Source organism: Bacidia gigantensis (assembly GCF_019456465.1).
Source record: "Bacidia gigantensis strain McMullin 20006 chromosome Unknown contig_255, whole genome shotgun sequence".
In the NCBI taxonomy this organism is placed as follows: domain Eukaryota; kingdom Fungi; phylum Ascomycota; class Lecanoromycetes; order Lecanorales; family Ramalinaceae; genus Bacidia; species Bacidia gigantensis.
Genome location: NW_025408605.1, coordinates 1,887,365 through 1,909,138, shown reverse-complemented (window position 1 = coordinate 1,909,138; position 21,774 = coordinate 1,887,365). Strand labels below are relative to the sequence as shown.

At 52.2% G+C, this 21,774-nt stretch overlaps 6 protein-coding genes across 6 annotated transcripts; 2 read left to right on the top strand and 4 right to left on the bottom strand.

The window, feature by feature from the left end:
- Nucleotides 1-1,971: 1,971 nt before the first annotated feature.
- Nucleotides 1,972-2,769, bottom strand: KY384_007333 (uncharacterized protein; the record flags this gene model as incomplete). Its single annotated transcript, XM_044815824.1, has 1 exon — nucleotides 1,972-2,769. The coding sequence occupies one exon, from the start codon at nucleotides 2,767-2,769 to the stop codon at nucleotides 1,972-1,974; it is 798 nt and encodes a 265-aa protein (XP_044667698.1).
- Nucleotides 2,770-4,743: 1,974 nt separating this feature from the next.
- On the bottom strand, nucleotides 4,744-6,574 carry KY384_007332 (uncharacterized protein; the record flags this gene model as incomplete). Its single annotated transcript, XM_044815823.1, has 2 exons — nucleotides 4,744-5,463; nucleotides 5,579-6,574. The coding sequence occupies 2 exons, from the start codon at nucleotides 6,572-6,574 to the stop codon at nucleotides 4,744-4,746; spliced, it is 1,716 nt and encodes a 571-aa protein (XP_044667697.1).
- Nucleotides 6,575-9,118: 2,544 nt separating this feature from the next.
- Nucleotides 9,119-11,164, bottom strand: KY384_007331 (uncharacterized protein; the record flags this gene model as incomplete). Its single annotated transcript, XM_044815822.1, has 1 exon — nucleotides 9,119-11,164. One exon carries the CDS (start codon nucleotides 11,162-11,164, stop codon nucleotides 9,119-9,121), a length of 2,046 nt encoding a protein of 681 aa, XP_044667696.1.
- Nucleotides 11,165-11,622: 458 nt separating this feature from the next.
- On the top strand, nucleotides 11,623-12,966 carry KY384_007330 (uncharacterized protein; the record flags this gene model as incomplete). Its single annotated transcript, XM_044815821.1, has 3 exons — nucleotides 11,623-11,986; nucleotides 12,037-12,697; nucleotides 12,774-12,966. The coding sequence occupies 3 exons, from the start codon at nucleotides 11,623-11,625 to the stop codon at nucleotides 12,964-12,966; spliced, it is 1,218 nt and encodes a 405-aa protein (XP_044667695.1).
- Nucleotides 12,967-14,166: 1,200 nt separating this feature from the next.
- KY384_007329 (uncharacterized protein) lies at nucleotides 14,167-17,645 on the top strand (the record flags this gene model as incomplete). Its single annotated transcript, XM_044815820.1, has 3 exons — nucleotides 14,167-14,183; nucleotides 14,243-15,411; nucleotides 15,475-17,645. 3 exons carry the CDS (start codon nucleotides 14,167-14,169, stop codon nucleotides 17,643-17,645), a joined length of 3,357 nt encoding a protein of 1,118 aa, XP_044667694.1.
- A 296-nt stretch (nucleotides 17,646-17,941) lies between these two features.
- On the bottom strand, nucleotides 17,942-21,730 carry KY384_007328 (uncharacterized protein; the record flags this gene model as incomplete). Its single annotated transcript, XM_044815819.1, has 3 exons — nucleotides 17,942-20,151; nucleotides 20,202-20,588; nucleotides 21,580-21,730. 3 exons carry the CDS (start codon nucleotides 21,728-21,730, stop codon nucleotides 17,942-17,944), a joined length of 2,748 nt encoding a protein of 915 aa, XP_044667693.1.
- Nucleotides 21,731-21,774: the final 44 nt, after the last annotated feature.

Genomic DNA, 21,774 nt, shown 5'->3' with positions numbered 1-21,774 from the left:
TTTTGGAATTCGACAAGAGCAGTCGCTATGGCAAGGCTATGCTTTTCATTCCCTCTTTTCCTTCGTAAGGGCCCGTACTCGAGGATTGCGAGTGCGGTGAAGGAAACAAGGGAGATGATCATCTGTGATAACAAAGATAGATAGACCTGCTGATTATCAGTGAATGCCTCATCATTGTAGCAGCGCTTACACCTATGCCCCCTAGCTCTGGATCTACAATCTTCGGTGAGCACATCGTTTCCATACAGCGCTTCACCCTTGAAGTCGGCGAGTCGAAGTAGTCTGCAAGAGCAGCTCCTGAAGAATCATAGAAAGAGAACAGCCCCTCTTCTGTACAATCGAATGGTACGTAATTTTTCTCTGTGTACGAGCCGGTCTTTAAGGATGATTGCGTGATTGCTAGTGTCCTAGTGATAGCTTCTCTTGCCCTTGCTACATAATATGAATTGTGGGCGTCCAAATTCCAGTGACTGGACTGCTGTAAGAACCTTCCGAACCTCTCCTGGCGATCGTATGTCTGTGTTTCGTATACGTAGTTCCATTCTCGCTGCATAAAGTCCACATCTACGCCCATGGATTGTGATAACTCAGACGACTTCGCCTCATCTTGATCACCGATTCGCTCCCAAGCCGTGGTAAGCGAGATCCATAAGCCGCAGATAGCTATGTTGTTGAGTGTCGCATCACCCAAAAGCTGGATAGTATCGTTGCAAACGAAGAAGCAACCGTCTCGATCAGAAGATCCTTTGCATTCACTGTTCGCGACTGTCAATTCGAGATCGAAATTCAGCCATCGATAGATACCGAAGTCAGTGCTGCTCAACGCTGCGACTACAAACCCAAAACAAAGCGATACTTGTATGTGTAGATTAGAAGTGCTCAACACCATACTAGCAGAAGCTATCGAGATAAATAGTAATGGATCAGACTTAGCTCCTGCCGTACAATAGTATGGCTTTATGGCATGTAGAGAGGCAGCAGCCTTGAGTCACGGGCTGTCAAGATCACTCTCCTCCTATCGGATACTGCACATGTCAACGGTCTCAGACTTGCATGAACTCGGCAGTGTGCAGGTGCATGAGACTCCGCCGCAACGCCTGAAAAGATAGAGAATTCATACTGGGTCAAAATGCATATCACGAAGCGTATGTGCATCGAAACATGGTTCACCGAGCCTTTCCTGACTCATGGTCTCTCTGGAATCCCAAAAGCCACTTCTTGCTGTGTAACGTTTGGCTAGTATCATCTCGCAACCTTCTCTTGGAAGTCCTGCCGGCAACCCCAGTCAGAGTTTCAAGTTGGCTTCTCAATCAACTCATGCTCGCTGCGCTGCTGAAGCTGCTTTGCTGCGCGATACAGCAAATCTGACTTATCATCTCTTCGTACTGGATTTGCCAATTCACGGCAAATAAATACAGCAAACTGAACGGAACCTAGGCTATGACCGTTTGATGAGTATCATTGTCGGCTTTATGACGTCCAGAAAGACTTCCTTCTGACGAAAAGCTCAAAAGGCGACAGGCGAGGTTTGTCGCCCAGTGTCCTTCAGTGCAATGAAAGCTCGTCAAAGCTGGGTCATGCTTCTTCTTGGTCATCCCTTCAATCTCGGCAATGAGAAACATGTCCTTGCAGACATTCAGTGGCTGAGTATGTTATCGCTCTTGAGAACGACAATAAGACATTATACCGCGCCAATATCGGAGATATATTGATCCGGCCGAGCGACGGGCAGCAAGTGAAGCGCCTTTTCTGCTCGTTCACTACCAAACAAAAAACCAAAAGAGATCGATGAGTGAGGATGACGTGAGGGACGCTGAGGAACTCGGAAGCTCAAAATGAATCTCATGATATTATTCTTCGGCAAATGACATTACAGCAGAAGTCTTCTTCAAATGCTATCGCCCACAACTAAGGAACAAAGACACACTACCTCAGAAGCTGAAGGACCAGCCTCCCATGCTTTCCAAGCTCTCAAGATGTTGCCTCCTCATCTTCCACAATCACTTCGTCACCATTATTCATCGCCAGCACCGGCGCTTGCACAGACTGCGGTACCGCCTGAACCCTACTGTTCTGAGCTGGCGCAACGCATCCCGGACAACCCTTATACCCACCATTCAACCAACTCGCCTGCGGTCCCATCTGCCCAGGCCAACTACTACAGTCGACCTGCTGCACCGTCGCAACGTTGAGCCCAGCATTGGTCGTCGAGTTCCACCACGCCTGCGCCGCATCCGTGTCCATACACAGATCCACAACCGTATCGCTCCCCAATCCATCTTTTGACCCGTTCTCCTGATTACACTGTCTAATGGTGTTCCCATCATCCGGGTTCGTGTCTGGCGCACACGTATTTGTCACCAACACAATCAAACCGGATTGAGAGCGGGTGTCAACATCATCCGGACCTGGGCAGATGTGCGGCGGCTTCGTGTCGTAGCAGAGTTTCTTGGGGGCCGTGAGAATCCAGCAACTACCGCACACGCCGGGCTCGGGGGGCTCGTTGAAGCCGGCGGAGAAGGCAGCTTGAGGGGAGGTGCCAGAACCTAGGAAGCCGCATTTGCCGATTTTGGTGGGGTCGTTGCAGCCTCCTTTGCCGTAACCTGTGATGGTGCCTTGGTAGGCTTTGCCCATGAGTTTGACTGGGGGAATGATGCCGGGCCATTCGTAGGTGTCGCGAGGTGAGAGGTTGGGGTCAGATGAAGGAGTCGCCAAGGAGGGGAGGACGAAGTGTAAGGATAGGAGGGATAGGAGGATCATTTGAGGCATGGTGAGGGACTATGGGCTTTTCGTTGGAGCTGAGCTGAACTACTGACAGGATGCAAGTCTCGAGCCACAGGTGAATTCACTGTTAGAGAGAACGGCTCAAAAGAAACAACAGAATACTGCGACGAAGAACAGCAAGAAACCGTGCATGTCATCTGAAAAGAAGTACGAAAATCTTCCCAAAGGGCTACTTAAGTATACAACCGAATATAAGGATCAACATCTTTCAACCCTGTCATAAACGCCATGACAATTGGACATCGTCATATCGTCACATCAGCTGTCACCCCGCACTACGATATTGCGGGGTCAGATTGAGATGATCTTCATTGATGTCTCTCCTCTGCATTGACATCCTGATAGCGCGGCGTATCTACCAGGGCTAAAGAGGTCGACGACCAGGCCCTCTGAGCCACAACCCTGTGCACCTACAAGCATCACCGCTCCAGAACACACAACAAGCAGTCTCTCAAGCGCGCTCTCACGACCTCAATGAGGCCTATCGAGATACTTGGAGCGCCTACTGTATGGCACAGGCCGCCGAACAAGCATTGGGCATAAGCTTCGCTGCAGACAGGGGAAGCGTTAGAGCCGCCGGCTTGTTGCATACGAGCGTCGACAGCAACGGCGTCTATGCTTTGTCGATCATAATCTGTGAGTGAGCGGGGTTACCTGACGTTGGTGTGTGGACAAATGATTTGTGCTAGAGTCAGATACTCCCGGAAGACATCCCTTCGATCCTCTGGAAGAGTCCATGGGTGCAAAGCTTCTCCTCTGCCCTTGCAAAACTTTCTTGTCATTATCTTCGAGTATGAATCATGTATCCGCTGCTTTTGGCTAGTATGCTATGCGACAGCCAGCCGCTGCTTGAGGATCACTGTTCGCTCATAGAGTCTCCCGAAAAGGCAATCTCCTGACTTCAATTACCTCCCGACACTTAGAGCAAAGGACCAATTCATTAAATGCATAGCATTTTGGGTAGCAGAGGCTAAAGAAAGAGAACACCAATGAATTGGAGTAACAAGATATTGCCTTTGAAAAAGCTAAACAAACACAAGACGGAGACCGACCGAACCCATATAGACAAGACCTCCCACAATGCAAGACATTCATACTCTCACAATCCTTACAGGAACAAACAAATGGGCAAGATTTCCGAAGCCGGATCTGCTGCCATAGATGTGAAGAGGGGAGCCACTTCATCTCCCTAAGCCAACAGAACGCGACTCCGAAAGGCAACGCGGTATGTGAACCTGATCCTTTCATGACTGGGCATCGGGGTCGGGGTCGGGGTCGGTAGAAGGTGGGGTGGGGCCTTTTTCTGTAATATTCCTCCGGCGAACAACATTCTTCCAGCAAGAAAGAAAACGGCGGATTCACTGCCAGCGAGTCTGCTCGAAGAGAGTCCATCACTGTCGCCCCGCCCCTTTCAGGTGATGTGGTTCATATGGACATACACATCACCTCGCACACACACCCTGGCCCCGGCTGAACTTTTCGAATCCTTGTTGAACGTTCTAACATTACATACTTACATATACAATCCGCCATGCCCACCCCCACCCAACCCAATGCCTTTCCCTATATATACAAGATGAAGAAAGATGTCTTTTGCGATAAACGAACGCCTGCTTGCCTCGTCGCACATGAGCCGATCGCGATGCTTCTCCAATCCATTAATCGCATCTTCTATCACACGTTTTTTATGATTCCTCAGGCAAGGTATTGACCAAACATGACACTCTTTTTCATCGTGGCCAGTATATACACACACCTCTTCTCTCTTTTTGCTGCCACGCCACGCCCACGTAGATATCCTACAGCTCTTCATACTGATTCGCCGGCGCACTGCTGACTTCGAATTCTCTCCCCACACTGATTTTCCTAATCACGCCATTCATTAGCCTCTGCAACTCCCACCCTCACCCCCACCAAGAATCCGCAAACAAAGAAGGCGGAGAAAGAAAGGAAGAAAACTCACTGCTCCGTAACCCTCAACCCCTTCTTCTCCCTCCTCCCATCACTGTACCTGCGCCCATTATGCCCCACGCCCGGTCCAAACCTTGGACTCTGCGCCCCACCCCCGTTCCCAACCCCTTCACCGCCCAATTTCAGCGGCTCGTCCCCGCCATCACTATCCCCCGTCGCCATTCTGACTCCGAGCTCCTCGCCCAACAAATCCAGCTGGCGGATACACACGCGACAATGATGCCGACAGCGTCCCGTAAACCAGTTCTTTGCCCAAAAGTACCAGCTCCCGAACGCGCCGGCGCCGACAATGCCCACGGCCACAGGCGTATAATTCAGCGTATTGCTCGTGACAGGGTTGACGGTCGGGAGGCAGAAGACGACGGTGATGAAGATGATGTAGGCGATGGCCACGACGGCGGTGACGGTGCTGCCCCAGCGGCCCAGATAGCGGTTCAGATTGAAGGGCCCGCGCTTGAAGTTGTGCGGGTACAGGAGGGTGAGGAAGATGGGGATGCCGTAGGAGATGTAGAGGCCGATTGTGGCGATGGCGGTTGTGCCGGCGAACGCGGTGCGGGAGCCGAGCGAGGGGAGGGCGAGGAGGAAGGAGAGTGTTGCGCCGAATGCGACGGTGCGGACGGGGGATTTGAAGCGTCGGTCTATGATGTGCAGCCGGTGTGGGATGCCGCCGTCGCGGGCGAAGGCGAACATCATTCTGCTGTTGGAGCACTGCGGGGGTGGGGGTTAGTGGGTGTGGTTGATAAAGGGGGAAGGGAGGGGAAAGAGGAGGGGGGCGTACGAGGGAGAATAAGCCGCAGTGCCAGATGCAGAGCATAGCCTCCACCATGAGCACGATGCCGCCAGTCTTGCCACACGCGTCCGTAAGCACGCGCAGCATAGGGAGAGGATCGCTTCTCACGGCCTCGAAGTCGCCGATTGCGAAGAGGAGGGAGAGGAGGAGGAAGAAGCCGATGACGGCCGATGCGCCGATTGATCCAATCAAGCCGTACGGGGCATCGCGAACAGCCTTTCTCGTCTCCTCGCACAAATGCGCGGAAGCGTCGAAGCCGAGGATCGTATACTGTGTAAGGAGGAGCCCAGTGACTGCGACGTAGGCTGGACTTGCTCGGATGCTCCAGCCCACGTCGGCGTCGCTGTTCGCAGTGCCGTCGTAGAAGGTGGCGAAGACGAACTTGGCGGATTGTAGTTTTGGGGCTTTTGCGAGGATGGCGACGCAGAGGCAGAAGACGCCGGCTGTGTTGAGGGTGACGGATGTGTAGATGATGTATTTGAGGGTACGAATGCTGAGGAGATTGACGCAGACGTGCGAGAGGAGAATGACGGCGTGGATGCCGAGGGTGCCTCCTGCTGATGGTTTGTATCCGCTTGCGACGTGTGCGGTCTCGCTGATGATGGTAGCGAGACCGAAGTCAATGGCTGTGGTAACGGCTACTTGGCCCAAGAGATTGAACCAGCCTGTTATCCATGAGAAGAAAGGCGCTCTGTGTGTGGGTGAGAGCATGTATGCCCAAAAGTATGGCCCTCCGCTCGTTGGTATGCCGGAGAGAATCTCAGCCATGGAGGCACCGACGACGAGCGTGAAAAATGAACCGACGATCCAGCCAATTGTCATGACGGCTGGCCCACCGGTGAGGAGGCCATAGCCGAATTGTTGACCAATACCGGTGGTGACTGAGATGATGGAGAAAGAAGCACCGAAGTTGTGTATGAGACTCCATTCTCTTCGTAATTCCTGTGTATAGCCGAGTTCTGCAAGACGACCTTCGTCTTGGATCTTAAAGTTGACCTCAGAGGAGGACGATGTGGTGGGTTCTACCATTGTGGGCGTTCCGTGTATTTGATTCCAGCTCATTCTAATTGATCCTGCCTGAGCGACCCTCTGCCTCTTTCACCGTAGGCAAGTGCGCCTGTAGGTCTTAATGTCTTGACCTCGGTCTTCTAAGACGAGGCACACGGGTCGCCTAGTGGTTTGCGAAGCTACCTTGTCCGTATCATCGTCTGGTCATCTTCAATGTGAACAGCTTTGCGTGTCTCGTTCCTTCTTCCACTGGACCTTGGCACTGGGGAATGTCGTGAGGAATCGTCAGCGGAGGAAAGTCAGGGCGATTTGGGGAAAATATCGAGTGCTGATCAAGTCTACCTCATTCAAGGTTCGGAGGTTGAAAGTTTACAAGAGTGAGCAACGACTTATTCCCCAAGGCGTTAGGATCACGCATGGTGCAATTTATTAGACTTCGCGGAGGGCTAAAGTCATCCGCGAGAGGGACCCGGGGCCCTGATCATGATGCCTTGGCCAAGTTGGGCCCTTTAGCAGGGTTACACTAGGTTTCCATATCTGGTAGAGACGCCCCTGCTAATCTGCGCGAACATAGGAACGAGAACCTGATAGCCTATACGCGAATCATTCAGGCGGAGGTTCCGGTTGGCTGGAAGACTGTGCTGCAGTGGGATAAATATGTCACAGTTGAACCGACCTCAGACTCCTGCAGGATTCACTACTGCTGGGTGGGTGGGCAGGGAAAGGGAAGCCCCGTTCGCCGCGTCGCGTGTGCAGGACGACATCGAAGTGGATCCCCCGCACAACGAAAAGGGGGTAGGTTGGCTTGTCGATCAGGTACGGTCCTGCCGTCTCCCACAATTCTCGTGAGTGGCCCAGAGATTGACAGCTGCTCATTGGCGCGCGAGAGGACCCCAGCTAAGGCCTAGAACGCAGCGTACCAGAGCTTGCCCAGAGGTCCAGAGTAACCAGAGAGTCTTGAAAAGCCACCAAGCAGCCAACGGTTTGTGACTGGCTATTGTAGCCGCAAACACTGATAAGGGACAAAAAGCAACGAATCACCACCTTCCAAGTCATGCCTTTAGTCCGTCTCCTGGCCGTCAAGCACATGGCAATCTTGACCCCTGAGCCAAGGTCTCAAGCACGTCCCTTCGTTGCAACGTCCTCACTGGCCGCCAAGCCCGTAGATGGTGCTGATGCTGCTTCTTCTCTCATTCCATTGGCTGCGCATCTATCCGAGCTGGGCGTTCATCCCGCTTTTTCGATCTCTACTCTTCACCACCACCAGGTCGGCAGGGACAAGATGATCGTGTATGCATATTGCGTAGCATCCATCTCGTTCCGAGCCTCCCTTTGATGGTGTGACGAACCACGCTACTGGTCTTCAGTGAGCTTTCTCTACGGATGGCTGCTGTGTAATATATATAATGTGTATATGTAACGGATGTTCTGATAGATTTGATCATGATCATGACGTACAGTTCCAGCTACCTGCCTATAACAGCTATCCCAACTTCTACCGTCAGCATGTCGCATATTTCTCTTGTGTGTAGTAGTCCCAGATCCAAGAATTGTTGCTCTTGGCATGTTCGGGATCAAACGCGACGCCAATCATCCTAATCTGGAGAGAACCACGTGGTGTGCCGTCTTCAGACATTCCAGATGTGGCCCTCGTTCTAATGATGTTTACCGGTACCTTCGAGCGACCAATTTCCCTGAGCTTGCTCACAGTGGAATGAGACGTGTCTCCTCGGTCTAGATACAAATGATTCCTCTTGATTCCCTTCCTCTACCTGTCCTTAAGATCGGCCGCTATGGTAGCTTTCGCATGTATCTCCTGCATGTTTTAGTCTTGAGCATAGTAGAGAAACGTCCCGGAAGACTCGGTATCCCAAGTGCCATGGTTGAGAGCGGCAACTCACATGGTGTGCCGTCCTTGATCGACAGAAGTAGACACGGCACTTTTAGAATATTTGAGAGCCGCCGCCACCACAGATCCAGAAAAATAAATCCCTCATTGAATTTGGAAATAATACTTGAAGTCGTCCTATGCCGTCGCAGCTTATCAAATCTTCTAGCCAGGTATGCAGCGTGGAGAGGGTCATTCTTATCGAAGCAATTACGGAACGGCGCAAAGCGCGACTTCGCATTTCGTGCTGCACGGCGAGATGAAACGTCCTGTGCGTCTGTGACCTGCATGTCGTTGCGACTATTCTTCCGAATCGTGAAATCACGCGCCAAAAGACCCTTTTCCTTTTGTGGCGTTTATGTTCTTCGTGCATGCAGGTCAAGCGGATTATTGAAGTATCTATACACAAGGTGGCCCTGCATAGAGGTCCAGAAGCCAGATCCTCCAGCATTTGGTCTTGTAAGGTGTCTAAAGCACTTCCTGCGACCTAGGGGTTCTGAAATTTCTTGCAAGATCGAATCACTCGGTGCCATAGCAGGAATATCAGTGTCGTTGATGAGTGTCGTGTGATCTTAAAAGGTTGATCAATTGCAGCGCTGAATTCTCTCTGATTTTGTGCTTCTTGGTTTTCGCCACCGCAAGTCGACTCATGGGTTTTATTTCAGCCGTACTGTGGTTCACCCCACAGCAGTACAGCTTCCACCCACAATCATCTCACTAACAACAGAGACAAAACCAGAGATACAATAACTCCCGTAAGACAAAAATACGATCGCCAGTTTCTTGAGTAGTTTCTTATTGTCAGAAGCCTGCTCAACGGTCCCAGCGACGTATCCCAGTACCATCCCATAGATGATCCAATTCAATATGAAATTCCTATCTCTTGACTGACTCTGCCGCGCTTGCCAGCCAGTGAGCACCGTAATCACGATAAATGGCACTGCGAAGGCTGCGATGAGTAAGGCGAGGCATACCACGTGGAGAAAAGGGTCGTAGAAGGGCGGAGGAACGCGAGTCAGAGGGCCGTGAGAAGGGACGGAGATGACGGTGCTGTTGGGCGGGTATTTGGGCTGGTCGCTATTGCGACTGCGTTTCCGCCACTGTTTGTAGCGACGCCAGAGATTTGCCACGAGCACCATGGAGTTCACCTGTTGTGTATGTATGGGTTTTTTTATGGACAATGTGGGTGACCAGCTCGCGTCCGCATCCGTAGTTTTGTAGGCGATCTGCTCTTCAGAGTTGGTTTGAAAGCGAAGGGTACGACCTTCTGGCAATATTGGCTCTTCCTTTCCCACGACAGCATTGAGAGCAGGTATCTGAGGCTCATCGATTTCGCCACCCTCTGTCGGTTCGATTGTGCCAACCATACCATCTATCGCTCCCCCTTGTGAAATCATTTCGTCCATTATCGATGAGTGCACCATGTACAGCATATCATACTCTTTCGTCAATAGACTGCCGAGGAAGTTCACGGTCGAGACGATCATGTAGGGGAGGACAGTGAGGCCATAGGCCGCGTAGCCAAACCGATCGATTTGCGCCCCTTGCGCACGGTAAAGAGCCCACCCACCACTGATAGTCTGGGAGAGGGAGAAGATGATGCGTGGCGCGTTTTGAGTGGAGGCAAGCTTCGTTTGGGATGTCATCGCTTTGAGGACAGTGTTGAAGTCGTTGTTTCGGAGCGCCGTGGAAAGGCTAGGGCGTGCTGGTGGGTCGCCTTTGGGATACACCTTAACATCTTCGGGTATGGAGACCAGCTTGTAGCCCGGTGCGAGTTTGCACATGCCATGAATCTTGACGTAGTCTGGATCGACGGGAGGTCCTGTACCGAGCGCATGTCTGCCGAACTTGTGTGTCTGTACAAAAATTTTGTACAATTTCTCCAAGAAACCCCTTTGCAGAATAGGTTTGTAAGTATCAAGAATTTGAAAGCAGATAGTGCCTGAACCATCGTCCAGGTCTTCGATTGAATCGGAGGTAGCCACCTCTTTGATCTCGCCAAAATCGGCCTTGACCTCTTCCGTCCTCGCTTGTATGTTAGACGTAGTCGGCTTCTGGTCTTGCTCTTTCTCATCGCTCAGAGCGCCATCTGCCCAATCTTTCTTTTCATGATCACGAAATGACGAGTCATCGCATGTTATTTGTGTCTTAACCTCCGACTCTTGTGCTTTTATCTCCGTCGGAGCCGCGTACTTGATCTTCTCCACCTCGCAGCCATGGACTTCAGCCCCATCGATAGGCTTCCATTCTTCACTGCGAACAATGGTACATAGCGTGTTGGCACGTGCGGCGGCTTGAAGGTCGTTCCTGACGAGGTTGGCCGCCCTGGATAACAGACACAGACCCCGTCGAAGACCCGTGTAAGGAACCATGAGACAGCAGAATTTGAAGACAATGGACGTGAACATGTTCTCTCCGGGCATTGAGCGCACTGACAGGGCGTGCATGATGTAGTTGGCAAAGAAGAACCAAACGATATCGTACCAGTTTGCCGACGTACAGATGACTTGCGACCCAGGCAAGTCATCATGGAACGTAGTATTGGTCGGTGGGGAAGGATGTCCCAGGGACTTTTGCGCATGGAGGACGAGGAGGGAGGTGAAGACATGGAGCCATGAGCCAGTACAGCCTAGGGCCATGGTGAGGTCCTTCACGCGAGGCTCTGGCTCATATGGTGGTTCGGCGGCGGCAGGATAAGTTATTGGTAGTAGCAGTAGTCTCATGTAGAGTGTTCATCATGAGATCCTCCTCCTCCTTGCCGACATGACTCCAGTCACACCATACAAAGCTGAGAGCAACGGAAGGAAACGTCTAATGGACCTGGGAAAGTTGGAAGTTGCCAAATGCTTTTCGGTGGGGCAGATCAATGCCAAGCCCGAGGCAGATTTGACCCTAAAAGGCCGCAATCTCGAATCCTCCTTTCAACTCTCACATGCACACGTTCTTGATTATGGATGAGTCGGAACCGAGTGAGCAATTGGATGGAATGTTCATCCAAGCAGATCATGCATTGCTTGAAAAGCGGTCTACATTGGTGTAGATCAGCATGCGTTCGCCATGCCGTAAACTCCGAGCATTTGTAATTACGTAGACCAGCAAGACCGTGCAGCATTGGCAATATAAGAATGCCCCTCTCGAACCCTGAACATAGCGCAATAGAGTCGTCTGCTCGATCTTCACAATGACAGGCGAGTTCGGTACGCTACCAAAGCCAGCTAAGGGAGTTGCAGATTTTACTGTCGCAGTCCCTGATGATGATGTTGATGAGCTCAAACAGCTCCTCAAGCTCAGCAAGATTGCTGGACCGACATATGAGAACACGCAGGAAGACCGCAGGTATGGGGTCACCCAAGCCTGGCTGACAAAGGCAAGAGATCACTGGCTCAATGAGTTTGACTGGCGTGCTTGTGAGGCACATATCAATTCATTTCCCAACTTCAAGGCTGCGATCGAACATGATGGCGAAACCCTTTCAGTCCACTTTCTCGCCCTCTTCTCCAAGAAATCTGATGCCGTGCCTGTCGTAAGCATTCACGGCTGGCCTGGTAAGCTGCCTCATTGCCTTTCCAAGAGCCGGAAGCTGACTTCCCTGCAGGCAGCATCTTGGAGTATGTCCCCCAGCTTGGCCTCATCAGCAGAGAATATACGCCTGAGACCCTACCATATCACATCATCATCCCTTCGCTGCCTGGATATGGCTTTTCATCTGGTCCGCCCGTCAGCAAGGACTACGATGTTGCGACTGCCACAAGGATTTTGAACCAATTGATGATCAATCTAGGCTTCTCCACCGGCTATGTCGCAACAGGTGGGGATATTGGTAGTGGCGTCGCACGGATCATGGCGGTAAGACACGATGAGTGCAAGGCCATCCAAATCAATTTCTGTCCGATCAGAAATCCGCCGGAGCATTATCCTCGCGAATCTCTCACTGAATTCGAAAAGTCGTGCGTTGAACGTGGAGAGACATTTCTGCAGACTGGGGCTGCGTATGCGATGGAGCAGGGAACCCGACCTTCGACTCTTGGCTTAGCCCTCAACTCTAGCCCACTTGCCTTGCTCGCTTGGGTAGGAGAAAAGTTTTTGGCTTGGTCAGATGAAGACCCCAGCTTGAACACCATATTGCAAGATGTTTCACTTTATTGGTTCACGCAGACCATCAGCCGCTCTTTCTACCCATACCGACAACGCTTTGAAGGCAAATTGTCTGGATCTGGGGCGGAGAACCCGGAGCTCTTTGTCAAAAAGCCGTTTGGGTATGTCTACTTAATGATGAAAGAACGCGTCATTCTTTTCTAGGTCGATGTTGGCTAACAATATTGTGGAACCCAGATATCAACTTTTCCCGATGGAGCTCATGCCGGCCCCGAAGGCCTGGGCTGCGACAACAGGAAACCTAACTTGGTTTCGCCAGCACGGCTCGGGCGGGCATTTTGCAGCATTGGAGAAGCCAGCGGAGACCAAGCGGGACCTCGAGGATTTCCTGAAACAGCTCGCTGAGGAGAAGGTTCAATTCGGATCGTGAGCCTCAGGGCTCTACCACCACAAGATGCCCATGGCACAAGGCCGCGTGAGTAATTTGAAAGATCTCTCTTACCTCTGTGTGAGCTGATGGTATCCAATGTACGGATTTCCCAAATTCCCCCTCTTCTTCAAATCTGGATGCGCGTTTATCTTTAGGAACGGAGGCATTTATGCACGTCCCAGGCGGTTTGAAGTTTCCCGCTACCCGCACCTCCTGTCATGGCTCAAGACATACTATGCCCCCAATGACTGATCATGGCTCGGGCCATGATCATTATTTCTGCACACGCTGTCGTTTTCACCTATCTGACAATTACAAGGTCACTGTTCTTTGCAAGTCGTTCACTACTCATTCTGCTTCATCTGTTTTGAGCGCAGTCATTCTTTTCACACGCTCACACACAAGGTGCCTTATCCAAGGTTTGGTACCTGCATTTGACAGCAGCGCCATTCCTTTCTCCCGACGGTCGGTCGCATGATTGTCTCTCTTCACAACAATCGCCATTCGTAGCCAGCGTCCTCAATGGCCAGATCTTTAGTGCTATCAAAAGCTTCTTGATGTTCAGGCATTGGAAGTTAGCTATACTATTGTACATATTTAATGCTGCCTACACATCTGGTAATGCGTCAGGTCTGTAGTACCTCACCAACTAATGTACTTACAAGAGCTCACAGGAAGTAGGTGATCGTTTTGATTTGTCGGATGGGAATTTTTCCAATGCAAGCTCGTCATGCACCACGGCATTTACTTCGTCGACCCAGTCGAGCACTACAGTCTCACTCCATTCCTCTCTTTCAGCAACAACAAACAATTTAGGGCAAAGCAGGTCTGACGCCCGTACTTCCATCACCCTCTCTCCAATAACTTCTGCCGACCAATCCTCGACAGCAATTGATAACACTACGAGCTCCCAATCTGTATCATCTTCCATTCTGAATAATGAAAACGAGTTTTATTTTTCATCCGCGTCGCGATCATCAGCGTCCTCGACGACTCAAAGATTTACTAGCGAGACTTTCGTGAGCGGCTCCTCACAACCTTCATTTACTGCCACCAGGACAGCAACTTCTTCGAATTCAAATTCAAGTTCGTCTGCGATTGTCCCAATACAAACCACCTCCTTGGGTGTGGCACTAGACGCCACGAATTCAAATAATAGCTTTCCCACCGTAACTGGCACTCAGACTTCAAACTCAAAGCATGAATCGTCCTCAAGTGTCAGCACGATATTCACTGTTACATCTCCTGGTAGCAGATGTACTCAAACTCGCGGCAGCGAGGGAGCCTTATTCGGAAAAAGGCGTAGTGTGAAGAGGATCGTTCGTAGGCCAGGTATTGGTCTCGGCCTGCAGCAGACAAACAACAACGCCTTGAATAAGACGCTCAATCCCGACGAGAGCGCTGCTTCTCTTCAACTGGCAGCAAGTAGCCTTTCGCGTATAGGAGATGACGAATGTGAAGTAGACGAGACGCAGTCGAGCAATCAATCGAGCGAAAGTCTGTCAACACTTTCCACATCAAATTCGTCGTCGACTGCAAATGTTACAAATACGTTGCTTTCAAATGGGACGCTTTGTTTGCAGGACAGTATTAGCAATGCTACAAACACCACTGATCTACCCTGCCGCGACATAAACTCTAAGCGCCCAGGATTTGGCAATTCGACTGGCTCCTCTTCCAACTCCTCACTTCATCGTTACATCAATCAAGCCGGGAAAGCTTCTGCCGTTAAATACTCTCAGTCAAGTCTAATTTCGCCAGAGGAGTTTGCATCGGGTACAGAGAACTCGGAAAATCCAACCTCTACTGGCACAAGCCAATCCTCAGGCAGCACTGCCCTCTTTTCTAAGATGTTCTTTGGCCCTGACGGAAAGGTACAAAGTGGAGATTACGCAGCTTCCTTTCACAACTCAGAGGAAAATCTTATACCTGGCGGATCGGGTACTGCAGAGTCCGATCCTGGAAGTACAGGCACTCCGCAGTCATTTTCAGGGTCATCTTCTTCAGAGATTCCCAGTGTGGGAACTGGGTCAGGCAATGAGAATCATGTTTTCAGTCACGCTCTGGCTGACCATACGAATGAACAAAATCCTGATGAGAGCATTAGTCCTCAAGCGAATTACTACCTTGGGGCACAGCCGAACTTGGTTGCACAAGCATCGATAAGAAGTCCACACCCATCTCCTCTACCACCGGCGGCTACTGGCCAGTCAACAAGTGGGAGTGGAAATGCAGGTACACAACCAAATAGCTCGGGTTCGACTGGGACGCAGACTGAGACGAACCCACAAGACGGCTCGCACTTGCAAAATAGTGAAACTTTACCAGATGACTACACTGGCCCTGTTGAGGCGTCGCTCACTACACCTACACCTGGCTATCATGTGACACAGGGTAGCTTGACATCACCGAATGCAGGTTCAGGTGGTGGAGGTGCCGAGAATGGTGAGTCAGGCAGTGGTAATAATGGGAACGGGGGATCGAACAGTGGAAATGCCGGAAGCACAGAGTCCAGTGGTGGAAACACTGGAAACGCAGGGTCGAGTAGTGCAAATGCCGGCGTACAGTCGAGTGCGCAGCCGTCAAATCCACCCGATATTATCACCAATTCGCGACGTCGACCAGCTGGCGTAGCTGCTGGCAAGAGTCCGGCGGTCAAAGTACCAAGTGGTACTTTGGCGAACAGTGAGACCAAAGATACTGGACAGGGTAGCTCAAGCTCGCCTTCACCTCAATCTCCACCGCCACCTGAGAGCCCGAATCCTTCTATCGGAGCTTCCAATCCTCCGACTGAAAGTACAAATTCACAGGTTGGAACCTCGAATCCAGAGGATGGAAAATCAAGCCCGGTATCTGGCGGCTCCAACCAGCCTGCTACAAATTCTAATCCACAAACCAATAATCCAAAACCAGCCGTTGGAGTCACAAACAGCAATCAAAGCCCATCCACTGATACAAATTCTCAAAACCCAGGAACAAATTCAAACCCAGGAGTCGCCAGCGTTCCTCCTGCCTCATCAGGAGTTCCACCAAGCCATCTCGCAAACCTCCAAGTCCATGGCCAAGCCATAGAGCAACAACCCAACGGTGACCTCAAAGTTGGCTCTCAAATAATTCCTAAAGGCGAAGCTGCAAACGTCGATGGCGTCCCAGTCTCGAATGGTCCAGAAGACGTCAAAGTCAACGGCCAATCCTACAAAGTAGCTTCCACCCCTCCTGCCCCCGCCGCCGCACCAGCTCAAGCACAAGTGCCCAATTTCTCCATACCCAAAGACGGCTCCCCCTTCACAATCCCAGTGCCTGCTGGATCGACCGTCAATAAGCCCGCCCTCTCTGCGGCACTTCCTGGTGCCGAAATCTCCGTCCAGCCTAACGATGCCGGTGTCACCGTATCCAACTACCACCCACCATCATCTTCATCTTCGCAATCCAACCCTTCCACCGCCCCACCAGTATCCTCTGCTGATGAAGATAGCGTCAAAGCCAAAGTCGCACAAGCATTCACCCTCCCCTCCTCCACGGGCACCGGAGTAACCCCACCCTCCATCTCCATCCCCAAAGACAACGCCCCCTTCACCATACCTATCCCATCAGGCTCCTCCGTCAACATCTCCTCCCTTTCATCCGCCCTCCCAGGCGCCTCTCTTACACCCTTACCCGACAACAGTGGTGTCAGCGTGACAGGGTACAATCCAACCTCGCTCGCCGCCAATGTTCCCCCACCAGACCAGAGCACCCTTCAAACCAAAGCCGCCGCGCTCAAGACTTCTATCGCGCAATCCTTCTCCCCCACCACTGGCTCCAACCCCGCAATAGCTCCAGACATCTCTATTCCCGATGATGGCGCACCCTTCACGATCCCCATCCCCACGGGGTCTACCCCTCCATCGGAAGCCGCAATCAAAGCCGCGCTGCCAGGCGCGAAAGTCACCAAACTCCCCAACAACGCCGGCTTCAGCGTCGAGGGCTACAATATCCGCAACACCCTCTCCCTACCATCTGGTGCTGGCAGCACAGACACAGCCACTCAAGCGATCGCGGCCAAGAAGACTTCCGTCCAGAACGAGCTCAAAGCCGCGTTTCCTACATCTACTACTGGCGCCACTTCAGACTCTGCGGTGGACCTACCAAATCTCGAGATCCCCACGAACTCCACCGAGCCATTCACAATCCCCATTCCTGCGGGCAGCGACGTCGACATCAACAAGCTACAAACGGCACTGCCGGGCGCGAAGCTTACGAAATCAGCGGATGGCAAGTCTGTGAGAGTCGAGGGTTTCAGTGTCGCTGGTGCTGTGCGCGAGGATCAGGTGAGGGAGAAAGCTGAAACGGGGATCAAAGCCGCTTTTCTCGCGCCGGATGATTCTCAGAATCTTTATGTCTGGGTGCCTGACGGTGGGGCGAATTCAACCACCACTACTGGGACAGGGGGGACCAATGCGACTGCTACGGCAAGTGGTTTCACGACCTTGGTGAGCCCGAGTGCGACTGGTACAGGTGTGCCGATCGATAACGGAATACCTGCGCCCGATGTGCCGAATCTGGTGCCCGTCGCTGGCAACGGTGATGGTGGTGGGGGTGGAGGGAAGAAAAACGCTGCGGTCAGACTCGCAGCTGGGCGGTGGTTGTGGGCGTGCTGGGGAATTGGCGCGGGTGCCTTGGTGGTGCTGGATTTGTAGTGAAGTGCAAGGGGGGAAGAAGTCATGTCATTAAGGGAAGTGAATTATATCGTGCTCTACATACTACACTGTACATATACATATATATATGCAATAATATACCCATTCCCATACCCAACCCAGCCCACGCGTACCTAAATACCTTATCCATGCAGTCCAGCTATGCCATATCCTCGCTATGCCAAAAACCCCTTAAAGGCCAGACACGTGCCCCCTACCTCCTCCTCCGCGGCGGCTTACTCTTACTACTCTGTCTCGCCCCCCACTCGGCCGTCCCTGCGTCCCAACTCCAAAACTCAACCCGGCGGCGGCCAAATTCGGACTCGCCTTACTCCCCCCTTTCCAATGCCCGAACTCCCTCCCTTCCCTGCGCCGCACCGCCGTTGGGCTTGGCTCTGATCCCCAGTCAAGCACACCCCCTGCCCCCCCCTGGCCGGATCTTTCGTATAGCAAACATCACCGCCAGGGCACCCGATCGACGCTTTCTGATTACACGTCCGCACGCATTTCGGGATCGATTTTAAAGCGCCTTCTTGGCAGAACGGCACGGGGAAGCACGATTCGCCGCGTTTGCAGGACTGGCATTGGTCTATTGCTGCTGGGCGGTCGAAGTGTTGGGTTGAGATTGAGGGGAGGGAGGTTTGGCGTTTGCGTTGCTGGTGCGAGCGCTTCTTGAATTTTTGATTGCGGCCGAAGATGCGGGAGTTGGTGGTCGAGCGTTTTGGTTTGAGCTTGGAAGGGGAGGAGGGGGAGGGAGAGGGGGCAGGCGGGGCGGAGAGACCCTTCATGATTGCGCTGCCCACGGACGGCGTCGTAGGGTTTGAAGGGTTAGGACCAATTGTGTTGGCGACGCAGAGGGATGGGTTGCGGTACAGCGCATCAATAACATAATTCCAGAGATTGATGTAATTATAGAACGTCCATGTCGTGTAGAAGATGCGGCAGTCCGCCGGCTCATACGTGAACTGCAGCGGCGTGTTCTGGCCCTTGCGCATCCCGTCTTTGATGTTGAAGCCCGCGTAGAGCAGCACGAAATCCACAGCGTCGCTGCGAGAGCTGGGGAGGTCGCCCGCCACGCTCGCGTTGAACGTGTCGATTGCCGTCGCGATGTCGATGTCGAGATCGAATGAGCTGTAGGATTCGGCGCCCTTGTTCCCCCCTACGGCTTGCATGCGCGATGTGTCTGGCCGTCCGCCGGCGACGACGGTGCGCGCGCCGCCCTCTGTGCGCATCATTTCGACGAAGCGCGCGCAGGCGGAGGAGCAGAGGCTGTCGGTCAGGAGGATGACGTCTTTGGAGGGGAAGGGTTGTGGGGGGCTGGCGGTGCGGTTGGCGAAACCGGCGATTACGATGCCGGCGACTTGTTCGGTGAAGACGGTGCTGGAGAGGTTGTTGCGTTGGACTTGGGTGAAGAAGTCGTCGTGGTCGGGGACGGGGCCGAAGTAGTCGCCCCAGGAGGTGAAATTTTGGCCTGTGGAGGCGGAGAGGTAGGAGGTCGCTACCCATTCGCTGGCGGAGAGCTCTTCGTAGGTTGGGCTGTCTGCGTCGGTGAATTGGTGGGTCTCGTAGAAAGTTGTGAACGTGTTGCCGAGGGCGTCGCCAGTCTTCTCTGCACGCGCACGTGCTCCGCCGAATGGATCGATGGTTGGGAAGAATTGTTTGAATACGTCTGTGGCGAGCAAGTCACTTCCTCCGATGTTGCCTTGGAGATCGACGATGATTCTGGTGCAGCCAGCGGCTTTGGTCCGCGTGATGGTGTCTTGCACGGTCTGTGAGAATGAGAAGGCGTTTTCTACGGTCATTGCAAAGCTTGGAATGCTCAAGACGGCCGTAATGTTGTCGTTGAGAACATAGCCCGTCAGCACGCCGCCGTTGTCACCAAGGTTGGCCTGAGAGGCAATTGGGTCTATTGGATAGGCGATGTTGTTCCAAGACGTAAGGAGATTTGAGTCTCCGTCAAAAATGGAGTCGTCCTCACTATCATCAGATGAACCATCAGAGCTGTCGTCAGATGAATCAGCGTCGGAGCTATCTGAGCTATCTGCAGCAGCACTGCTCGAGCTTGTTGGCGCGTCTGTCGCCGTTGCATCTGCAGCAACAGAAGACGTTGGCGTGTCATCAGGAACTTCAGTATTGTCAATGCCGAGTATGAACCAGTCGAAGAGCTGCTGGCCAGTAATGATGTTGGGTGCATCAGATGGATCAGTGAACGGACCCCACGTAGCCAGCCAAGGATCACTATCGACAACCGTTCCATTCTCGAATTTGAAGGTTATGTTGACACCAGGGTAGAAGATCGAAGACCCTTCGAAAGTGCTAAGGATACCCTGGATGTCATTGGCAGGGGTCGTTATGAGGTTGTTGAAGTCGGCGTTTGGCTCTATGTAGCCTTGTACGTTGTGCGTCGCAAAATCCTCTAGGTACGCTACGGCGTCTTGATCATTTATTGTCGTGATTGGCGATGCCTCCCAATCTGCATCGTCGTTCTGGGCTTCCAACAAATCATCTACAGCGCATATCAGCGAGGATCTGAATGTGGTCTCGGTATTTACTGACCGGTTATGAATATCTTGGGAAGCTCGATGCCATTTGTTGATACCGAGACAATACCGTATGGAGATCCAAAGCTGAATATGCTCATTATACCGTATGCAAGAAGCAAGTGGGCATCGTGGGTCTGCAGCACGAGTTGTTGCACAGCATATTCGAAATCATACTCATTCTTGAATCCGCCTTGATTCACTTGGTCACGGATCTTGTCAAGACCGCCGTAAAGATCGAAAGATGGCTGCTGATAGTCTGAAGGTGGCTGTTTCAGGTATGCTTGAGTCGTCTGGAGCTGCAGGGTATCCTCATAGTATTGGAGGAACTGTAGAGCTATGGTCTGATTGAAGGGCGCCGTGATCAAGCATTGATAAACAAGGTCGGCGGTGAAGAAGTCATCTTCGAGGTATCAGCATGGTAGGACATCTCAGCTCTATGGCTTCGACCTACAGTCTTCCCCTGAAGCGAAAATCTGGCCGCATGGCGAGTCCGCGTTTTGTCGGGGAGCCAGGTGGGGCTTGGCACTGGAGAGGGCGGAGAAGATTAATATTAAGACAACAGAAACAGCATGACGAAACATTATAGCGGCCATGATGGAATGAAACAAATGAAACGAAAGTGATTCAGCAACAGCGTACGACCGTGCTGTTGTATATAAAGGTATGAAGGAGAAACAAAAAGACAGTAAGCGGAGTCATTTGGTTTTCTTCAATCCTCAGATCGAGGTACCACCCGCATAAGGCTGCAGACGTGCGCCTCCATCCGGCAGTCCATGGGAGACTCTAACGGTATAGAGCATGGCCATTCGCACTCACTGACAGGCGATTGGTCTTACTCCTGCTCGGGCTCTGGGCACGCGGAGATGACTGCTGCAACGACAGTCCTGCCAAGTAAGCTTATGCAGTCGAGATCACGCTATCAGCATCCGTGCCTTACCGAATGCACCAGTCCTTTCGTTTGAAACACGCCGCCAGAAGCCTCCTCTCTATTTATATATCCTCTCCAAGGCCATAGTATGAAGATTGAAGCTGGGAGAACCCTCTCTCGGTGAGAGAAGAATCCATCCAAGACGGTTCTTAGTGGTCACAGTGATGGCAACCCATAGCTGTCCAGAGATCAGGCTGCGTGGCGGCACGTATAGGGGTACCACCCAAGGGAAATTGACAGGATTTAAGGCCACCCACGCTAACAGTGACTTCCCATCGTTGGCTCAAATTCTGGCATAGCCCCCGCCTCTTGAGTCGTGACTCGTGAGTTACTGGGTAAGGCCACCAACATTAACCGAAATTGCTCGTGGCTTGCTGGTCAAAATCTGCGCGTGGGAGCGGTGTACTTGCGATGTGCATCAGTGCGTCTTACTTGCGTGGTGACTGGTGGCATGATGACTCACCACAGCAGCAGGCAGCACAATGCTTTGACACATTATCATAGAGAGAAGCGGTTCTAAGTTTAGTTTGCCACACAACTTTTGGAATTGTGATGGTGATAACGGAGACGGTGAGATCCTTCTGGGGTACACCCGTTAACCGTGGACGGAGCATGTGGCTCCGGCCCCGAACTACGCAGCTCTCATCACGTTTGGGTA